This window comes from Penaeus monodon, chromosome 36 (genome assembly GCF_015228065.2).
Source record: "Penaeus monodon isolate SGIC_2016 chromosome 36, NSTDA_Pmon_1, whole genome shotgun sequence".
Taxonomy (NCBI): Eukaryota; Metazoa; Arthropoda; class Malacostraca; order Decapoda; family Penaeidae; genus Penaeus; species Penaeus monodon.
In genome coordinates this window covers 29,029,541-29,039,796 of record NC_051421.1, presented here as the reverse complement: position 1 = coordinate 29,039,796, position 10,256 = coordinate 29,029,541, and the positions used below count along the sequence as shown (strand labels likewise).

The window sequence follows — 10,256 nt, the reverse complement described above, 5'->3', positions numbered from 1 at the left end:
TGCGACGTAATGAAAAGTAATGATAAGTAATGATGAAATAGGATTATGAAAATATAATGGATGACAATCATAATAGTAATGATGAAATATAATAGAAATAATAATGATAGTAATGATGATATAGTGAAAATGGTAATAATGTTAATGATGATAATGATAAGTTGGTAATAATGATAATATCAATAGCAATAACAGTAATGATGTTAGTAATAATAATAATAATAATGATAAAGACAGTGATGATAATGATAGTATGGAAGTAGAAGAAAAAGAGACAAATAGGAGGAATGGGACCCCCTCCCCCCCAAAAAAAAAAAAAAAAAAAAAAATCCATACGAGAAATGTAATTTCCGACCAAGCAAATGGTTCGGAAGCGCGAGGCGGCGTCACCGGATTACGCCGACGACGCAGCGGGCGGTTCAAGGCGGGACGCATTCACGGGGCGTCGGGGCGGAGCGGAAGCGCGAGGCGACGGCGCCCTGGTAAACGGGAAGTAAACAGGCGCATCCAATTAAGCGGGAGGAGGGGCAGGTGGAGGTGGAGGTGGAGGAAGAGGAGGTGGAGGTGGTGGTGGAGGTAGAGGTGGAGGTGGAGGTGGAGGTGGAGGTGGGTATGGAGGTGGAGGGCGAGAGGGAGGATGGGTATGGAGGTCGAAGTCGAGGTAGTCGGAGAGGCGGTGGTTGAGGTGGATATGGAGGTGGAGGGGATGAGGATTGAAGGAACGGGGAGAACAGGCGGTGATGGTGGAGGTGAACGCGGAAGTTGAGATAGGAAAGAGGAGGAGAGAAAGGTAAAAAAAGAGGAGGAGGAGGAAGAGCAGGAAAAAGAGATTAAAGAGAAAAGGGTGGAGGAGGAGGGCGGGCGGGCGGGTGGGCACGAGGCCACTGCGGCGGGCGGTGGGCGTGGCTTGGGTGGGGGCGGGGCTAGCCTAGGATGGGATGGACTGGCTACTTCGTCTTTAGGATTCGCGCGATCTCGCTCTCTCTTCCTCTCTTCGTATTTCTATTGTTTTATTTTTTTTTTTCTCTCTCTCTCTTTCACTTGTATTAGTTTTCTCTCATCCTGTATCTTTGTACCATTGGCTCTCTGCCATGTTTCTCTTGTTAGCGCCTTTTCACCCTTTTTTCTTTATGTCTGTCTGCTTGCCTGCCTGCCTGCCTGCCTGCCTGCCTTGTCTGTTTGTCTGTGAGTCCCTTTGACCCCTCCCATTCTCTCTCTCTCTTTTTCTGTCTCTCTCTCTGTCTGCCTGTCTGTCTATGTATCTGTCTATCTCTCTGTATGTATGTATGGATGTATATGTATGTATGTATGTATGTAATATATATGTACACTATATATATATATATATATATATATATTATATATATTATTATATATATTATATATATTATATATATAATATATTATGTATATATATGTATATATATATTATATTATATATATATATATATATATATATATATATATATATATATATATATATTATATTATATGGTCCATTGGATAGAGCACTGGACAATTCCCCGCCACGGCAGTTGTAAAAAAGGCCTGCGTTGTATTGGCTCGAGCCCGATCTCACGGCGAGAAAGCGACATATCGCCTTGAGAAATCAAACGCAGGTGTCCTAGGGGAAGTCACCGCCGTGGCAAAAGTGACAGCGCAGGCAGGCAGGCAGGCAGGGAGGCAGGCAGGCAGGCAGGCAGGCAGGCAGGCAGGCAGGCAGGCGGCAGGCAGGCAGGCAGGCAGGCTGGCTGGCTGGCAGGCAGGCAGGCAGGCAGGCAGGCAGGCAGGCAGGCAGGCAGGCAGGCAGGCAGGCAGGCAGGCAGGCAGGCAGGCAGGCAGGCATACAGATATACTAACAAGCAGTCATACAGACATACTGACAATAAAAAAAAAAAAAAAAAAAAAAAAACAGACTGACAGAAACGCGCTCGCAGCCCCCCCCCCCCCCATGCCGGGGTCTATCCTCCCCACTTTTACGAGAATTCCAATCAATCATTTTTTGCGAAAAATAATGAAAATTGGTTCACATGAGATGAAGACGTTTTTGATAGCAGGCGCGGCGGGTCATTTGCATACGGGTTCACACACACGACGTGAATATAGAACGCAGATATTTCCTCGCACGCGCTCCCTGCGCCCGCCGCCGGTGGTTGCTCGGCTGGCCGGGTCTGCCGGCGGCGGTTTCTGGTCCTGCTATTGGGGGTGGCGATGATGGTGGCGGTATTGGTATTGTTATTGCTGTCATTATTATTGTTATTATTGTTATTGCTGTTATTATTATTGTTATTATTATTATTATTATTATTATTATTATTATTATTATTATTATTATTGTTGTTGTTGTTGTTGTAGTTATTATTATTATGGTCTTCATTATTATCTTTATCATTATTATTGTTATTATTGTTGTTGTTATTATTATAATAATAATAATAATTATTATTGTTATTATTATTGTTATTATTATTATTATTGTTGTTGTTGTTGTTGTTGTTGTTGTTGTTGTTTGTTATCATTATTATTATTTTTATTGTTGTTATTATTTTTATCATAATCGTTACTATTATCTTTGTTTTTTATTGTTGCTGTTATTATTATTGTTGTTGACTATTAGAGTTGTTTTGATGATGATGATGATGAAAGTGGTGATAATAATAATGACTATTATTTTTTTAATCTTTGCCATCACCATTATCATTATCATGATCGTCATCCTCATCATTGTTATCATCATGAGTTCCATTACTGTATTGTTATAGCAATAATAATGTTAATGATATCATTATGATGATGATGATGATGATGATGATTTTAATATTATTATATTATCATTATTGTTGCTAATATTATTATTGTTGTTATTGTCATTATTATTATTATAGTTATTATTATTATTATTATTATTATTATTATTATTATTATTATTATTATTATTGTGGTTGTTATTATTATTATTATTATTATTATTATTAGTAGTAGTAGTAGTAGTAGTAGTAGTAGTAGTAGAAGTATTTGTATTATTTAAATTGTTATTATTGTTATTATTATTGCTGCTGCTGTTGTTGTTATTGTTATTATTATCACTCCAATATTCTTCATCGTCATTATCATTATTATCACTAATCATATCCCCGCTGTTGCCGTCAGTGTTATCTTTATTATGATTACCGCGACTACAAGTGTTACACATTTTCCCCCAGATGAAAAGAGGACAGCACAGCCAGACAGCAAAATTAGTTATGTGTCTGCGTTCATCCTTGCGGAATGGGCGCGGGATGATTAATCGCTGAACGGGCGGGCGCGTTTTCGAAATTAGATTAAGAAAAAGGATGAAGGGGGGAAGGGGGGGGTGAAAGGAGGAAGTGATAAAAGTGGAAGTGAGAGGGAGAATGGGAGTGGGAGTGGGAGTGGGAGTGGGAGGAGAGTGAGTGAGTGAGTGAGTGAGTGTGAGTGAGTGTGAGAGGGAGAGTGAGAGCGAGTGTGAGAGCGAGTGTGAGAGCGAGTGTGAGTGAGTGTGAGAGCGAGAGTGAGAGCGAGAGTGAGAGTGTGAGTATGAGTATGAGTATGAGTGTGAGATGGAGTGAGGTGAGATGTGAGAGTGAGAGTGAGTGTGAGAGTGAGTGTGAGAATGAGAGAGAGAGAGAGAGAGAGAGAGAGAGAGAGAGAGAGAGAGAGAGAGAGAGAGGAGAGAGAGAGAGAGAGAGAGAGAGAGAGAGAGAGAGAGTGAGAGAGAGAAAAAATACTATTTTGGGTTTAGTCTTTATTCTCATACCAAAAGGTTTATTGATATGCATGAGTGTTTTGCATTTATTGAGCTGTGTGAGTGAGAGGGGTGAGAGAGGGGAGGGAGGGAGGGAGGGAAATGGGGAAGGGAAGGGCGGGAAAGAGGAAAATGGGGGAGGGAAGGTGGAAAGGAAGGAAGGGAAGGAAGGAGGGAAGGTGGAAGAAATGAAAGAAAGGGAGAAGGAAGGGAAGGGAAAGAAAGGGAGGAATAGAAAGAAGAAAAGGAGGGAGTAAGTTTGAAAAGAAGAGAGGAAGAATGGAAGGATGGATAGGAAAGGGGGAGAAAGGAATATGAGAGAGAGAGAAAGAAAGGAAGAAAGAAAGAAAAAAGGAAGAAGAGAGCCAGAGCGGAAAGGATCGTTGAATCGGGAATTCCGGTCATTGTGAGCCCAGTCGGCGCATTTGTCAACAAAAGGCGAGACGGATTGCGCGAGAGCTCCATCAGGAAACGTCATTCACGCGTCCGTTGCGAATCGCTGGTCGGCGAGGGGACTCTTCTGCGCCACCTTCGTTGTTCGGAGACGCGGGTCATGGTTTCTGTGACGGGGGCGACGCGGGTCGTGGTTTCTGTGACGGGGGCGACGCGGGTCGTGGTTTCTGTCACGGGGGCGACGCGGGTCGTGGTTTCTGTCACGGGGGCGACGCGGGTCGTGGTTTCTGTCACAGGGGTGACGCGGGTCGTGGTTTCTGTGACGGGGGAGACGCGGCTAGTGGTTTCTGTGACGGGGGCGTCGCCGCTCGTGGTTTCTGTCACGGGGGCGACGCGGCTCTCGCTTCTGTATGGAGGTGCCAATCACACGCACAGTACAAGCCCATGCAAATGCGCTTTCTTATACGCACGTGTACTTGCATATGTATTGTGTATGAGTGCGAAAATTATTAAACTGTAGGAAACAGATTTTATATTCATATTTGTTTGTGTGTCTCAATCGCTGTATATCTGTCTTTCTATCGATCTGTCTATCTGTTATTCTGTATGTGTTTATATATGTTTATGTGTATTTTTCTTTGGTTGTATGTATGTATGCAGGTGTGTGTATATGTGTATGTGTGTACGCATGTGCGTATGTATGTATATATGTATATGTATGTATATGTATGTATATGTATATATATGTATATATATGTATATATATATATATATATATATATATATATATATATATATATATATATATATTATATCAATAATACACACACACACACACACACACACACACACACACACACACACACACACACACACACACACACACACACACACACACACACACACACACACACACACACACACACACACACACACACACACACACACACACACACACACACACACACTATATATATATATATATATATATATATATATATATATATATATATATATATATATATATGCGTATATATGTATATATAGCCCAAGTCAGTGCCGGGTAAATAGAGATGGTGACTCGATAAAAACACCGGGCGGAAGGCAACGGCAAACCACCGCTCTAAACTGCCAAGAAACTCATGGAAATCCATGATCGCCAAGGCCGCGGTGGCCGAGTGGTTAGAGCATCGGACTCAAGACTGTTACGACGGCAATCTGAGTTCGATGGTTCGAGTCACCAGCCGGCGCGTTGTTCCCTTGGGCAAGGAACTTCACCTCGATTGCCTACCTAGCCACTGGGTGGCCAAGCCAGCCCAAGTCAGTGCTGGTCCCAAGCCCGGATAAGATAGAGAGAATGATTACCTAAAAAAGGTAACATCGGCACTCTCCGTGGAAAGGAACTGGGGACCCTACCACGTACTCACTCCAAGAGCATCACAACATGAAAACTACAATTGAGTATCATGCTGTGACCACGGCGGCTCAGACATGAACCTACCGTTAAAGAAATATATATATATATACACATATATTTGTATATATATACATATACATACACACACACATTATATATATATATATATATATATATATATATATATATATATATATATATATATATATATATATATATATATACACATTATATTATATTATATATATATAATAGCTATACTTTTTTATCTTTATCTTTTATCCAGAATGCATATAAACCTCAGCCTTTGATCGCTGTTTCCGAGAAGAGCGACATTGCGCAAGCGTCGTGAATGCAGGTCGGTATTTATTAAATCAGTTTTCGTTCCCGGAAGACCGGTTCTCTGTGATGTGCGATGTGTTTGGCTCATTTCCCTCTTCGTGGATTTGGTGTGATTGAGTAGCATTTTGCTTTTATTTTTAGATATTTCGGTTGTAATGTATAAAAACGACGCGTAATTATTATTTTTTGTTATTTTTTTGTGAGGTAGCAACCAGCGGTCTATTGCTTTTGCAGTAAAACGTTCATCCAATAATGATTGCAACATCTTCGTTTATGCAATGCTGTCCCGGCTGTTGCGACAACTACGGTTACATTTTCATCTAACACAATACATTTCTTCGCGGAACTGTCGATTTTTTTGTCTGTAATAACTGTCCTGTCAATGTACATTTTCATCTTTTTGATTTACACGCGCGCGCACGCTCACACACACACACACACACACACACACACACACACACACACACACACACACACACACACACACACACACACACACACACACACACACACACACACACACACACACACGTACATACATTCATACATATGTGTGTTTGTGTTTATGTATATGTATATGCATAGCATACAAGCACGCGTTAGCTCTTATAATATGACTGATCTCACTCTTGCTTTTCCTTTTGTTCCCTGTGTCAGCGCCCATGAGAATTCAGTAGTGGGTTGTCATCCCTCCCCAGCTTTCCCCAGCTTTCCCCAGCCTTCATTCTACACTCTCCCCTTCCTTTTCCCCTTCCCTCTCCCCTTTCCTCTCCTCTTCCCTCTCCCCTTCCCTCTCCCTTTCCCTCTCCCCTTCCCCCTCCTCTTTCTTCCAGCCTTCCCTCTCCCCTTCCCCCTCCCCCTCCCCTCTCCCCTTCCCCCCAGCCTCCCCTCTACCTTCAGCCCTTCTTCAAAAATTCAACGGTCCTTATACTTCGGGCGTGACCCCCTTTCCCCCTCTTCTCTTTTTTCCTCTTCCTCTTTGTTCCTTTTTCTTTTTTCATTCTCTTTGTTCCACATCTTCTTCCTCCTTTTCTTCCTCTTTATATTCTTCGTCTTCATCTTCGTCTTCCTCTTCCTTCCTCTCTTTCTCCTCCTCTTCTCCCTCCCCCCCCCGTCTTCACGCTACTCCTCTCCCAGCCCCCAACCCTCCATCCCCCCAATCCTCCATCCCCCAACCCTCCAATCCTCCACCCCCCCAACCCTCCATCCCCCCATCCCCCCAACCCTCCATCCCCCCAACCCTCCATCCCCCCAACCCTCCATCCCCCCAATCCCCCCCATAAAAGAAGTCCTTGCGGTTCTTGCTCCGCTCGGCCGACCGGTTACCTCCAGCGGCGCTCGTGCTGCCCGCCGGCCAGTCGAACCGGGGAGGGATATTTGTGTCCGGAAAGGAGGAGGAGAGAGCCGAGGGGAAGAGGGGGGGGGGCGGAGGAGGGAAAACAAAGAGAGTGGAAGGAGAGAAAGGGAGGGAGGGAGGGAGAGAGAGAGAGAGAGAGAGAGAGAGAGAGAGAGAGAGAGAGAGAGAGAAGAGAGGAAGAGAGAGAGAGGGAGAGAAGGAGAAGAGAGAGAAATGGAGAGGGAGAGTGAGTATGTGTGTTATTGAGTGTGTTTGTGTTTGTTTGGGGGAATGTGTGTGTGTGTGTGTGTGTGTGTGGAGTGGTGTGTGTGTGTAGTGGTGGTGTGGTGGGTGTGGGTGGGTGTGTGTGGTAAAGAAGAGAGAGAGGAGAGGAGAGAGAAGGAGGAGGAGAGAGAGAGAGAGAAAGAAAAGAGAGTGAGAGAGAGTGAGAGGGAGAGGTTTGTGTGTGTGTGTGTGTGTGTGTGTGTGTGTGTGTGTGTGTGTGTGTGTGTATGTGTGTGTGTATGTGTGTGTATGTGTTTGTGTGTGTTTGAGTATTTGAGAAGGTATGGAAGGGAGAGAGAGAGAAAAATAAGAAGAGAGATAGAAGAGAGATAAAAGGGGAAAAATAGTTAAGAGCCATAGAGGCAAGAACACGAAAGTCAGTAGAGAAGAAGAAATTAGGCGACAAATTAAGGCGAAGTAATAAGCAAGCAGAAAAGGAGAAAATCAAATAAGAGACAAAAATAGGGACGAAAAAGATGAAAAGAGATCGCCGAAAGAGAGAGGGAGAGAGGGAGAGGGGGAGTGAGAGGGAGAGAGAGGGAAAGGGAGAGAGAGGGAGAGGGAGAGAGAGGGAGAGGGAGAGATTGGTCGTCCTTTCCCTTTCTTACTGTTCCTTTCCTTCACATCCTTTCTTTGCCCTACCTTTCAGTCCCCAATCATCGATTTGTACCTACTTTCTCATATTTATTTTTCTCTTCTTTTCGTCCTCCTCATCCTTGTTCCGTCACCCCCCCCCCCCCCCACCTTCCCCTCTCCTTCTTGCTTGGGAATTAACTGTCGCTTCCGTAAACATTCCTGTTCATCTCGACGTCTCGCAAGTGACGCTCTTGGTTAGCCGCTAATGTAGCCGGCAAGTTGCTGTTGGGGAGGGAGGGAGGGAGGGAGGGAGGGAGGAAGGAAGGAAGGAAGGAAGGAAGGAAGGTAGGGAGAGGAAGAAGAGAGGGAGGGAGGGGAGGAAGGGAGTGAGGGGAGGAAGGGGGAAGGAGGAGGAGGGGGGAGGGAGGGAGGGAGGGGAGGAAAGTGAAGGGAGGGAGGGAGGGAGGGGAGGAAGGGGGAATATATCACTGTATAAAACTTAATACGTAACACATAATCACGGACGCACTCACGCACACATATACATACATACATTCAGTGCGTGTGCGTGCAATCATGACGATTATACAGTATTACAAATTGATATTCTCTTTCATCACCGACGCAACTGGATTAAATGAATTTCTAGGTTCGTAGTTACGGTTCCTGGGGATATAGTTACTGAAATGCGGCAAATTGAACCCTAGAGTTGTGTTTATATTAATCCGCATGTCCAATATTTTTTTTTATCGAAATCATCTCGAGTTTATTTTGCAAATCCACTGATGTTTTTGGTCCCTTTTAAAAGACCCTTATGCCGTTTATAAAATATATTAGGCGATTCTTCTGTTTTCTTTGCCTTTATGATAACATGAGGATATTAACGGTTATTTTTCGTTTTGTTATTAATGTTCCTGACATTTAGTGATCATCCAGAAATTGTATTTTGCTGATTCATAACGTGGATGGTCTTGATAATGATAATATTTCATCTGTTATTTATGCCATTTAATAAGGATGTTCTTTCATATCTTATTTTTGGTGATCAATTTATAAGGGAAGGTGATTATGATTTAGACATTATCGTTGTTAGATAATGGTGTAGCTCTCGCTCATCTGATGTGTTTTCTCGATAATTTTCTAAGGCTTTACACCTTTCTAGAATTGAAATTACTCGGTGCAATTTTATTTTATTTGATTTTTTTTTGTTTTTTTTGTTATCATTTATAAGATCTGTTCCCCTTGTGTCCCCCTCTTAATACACACGCACACACACACACACACACACACACACACACACACACACACACACACACACACACACACACACACACACACACACACACACACACACACACACACACACACACACACACACACACACACAGAGGGAGAGGGAGAGGGAGAGGGAGAGGGAGAGGGAGAAGGAAAAGGAAAAGGAAAAGGAAAAGGAAAAGGAAAAGGAAAAGGAAAAGGAAAAGGAAAAGGAAAAGGAAAAGGAAAAGGAAAAGGAGAAGGAGAAGGAGAAGGAGAAGGAGAAGGAGAAGGAAGAGAGAAAAGAGAGAGAGAGAGAGAGAGAGAGAGAGAGAGAGAGAGTGAGAGAGTGAGAGAGAGAGAGAGAGAGAGAGAGAGAGAGAGAGAGAGAGACTCAGACAGACAGACAGACAGACAGACAGACAGACAGACAGACAGACAGAGACAGACAGACAGACAGAGACAGACACAGAGAGGCAGAGACAGTGAGAGCGAGGTGGGGGGGGGGGGAGGGGGAGAAGGAAGGAAAATGAGAGCGAGAAGGATAAAAGGCGTCACAGTCCATCTCTTGACTTTTTGTGAACTTGTGATTTCGTCGTATATTTTTTCCAAAATGAAAGAAAGATGGAATGGAAGAGAGAGAAAAAAAGAACAGGAATGGACGGGGATACGTAATAACAGTAATTTGCATTTCTTTCCTGGTTTGATATTCTTAGATTTTTATAAAAAAAATGGTCCTTGGACGTCAAATATGACTTCTTTTGAATATTTATTTTCTCTTTTCATTCAAAGATTTTCGATATTTGATTAGTGTGTTTGTGACGGATATTTTACCGGGTATGTTATCAACGCAATGATTTTTGGTTTGACTTGTTTTTTCGCTGCTGGGT

General features: G+C 43.2%; 1 protein-coding gene across 1 annotated transcript in view; it reads right to left on the bottom strand.

Moving 5' to 3' along the window:
* Window positions 1-4,237: 4,237 nt before the first annotated feature.
* Window positions 4,238-10,256, bottom strand: part of LOC119595616 (salivary glue protein Sgs-3-like) — a 10,990-nt gene continuing 4,971 nt past the window's right edge. Inside the window, exons 2-3 of the mRNA XM_037944726.1 lie at window positions 8,733-8,793; window positions 4,238-4,562 (exon numbers count right to left, since the gene is read on the bottom strand). Of these exons, the coding sequence (XP_037800654.1) occupies window positions 4,238-4,562; window positions 8,733-8,793 (386 nt within the window). The remainder of the gene's footprint in view (window positions 4,563-8,732; window positions 8,794-10,256) is intronic.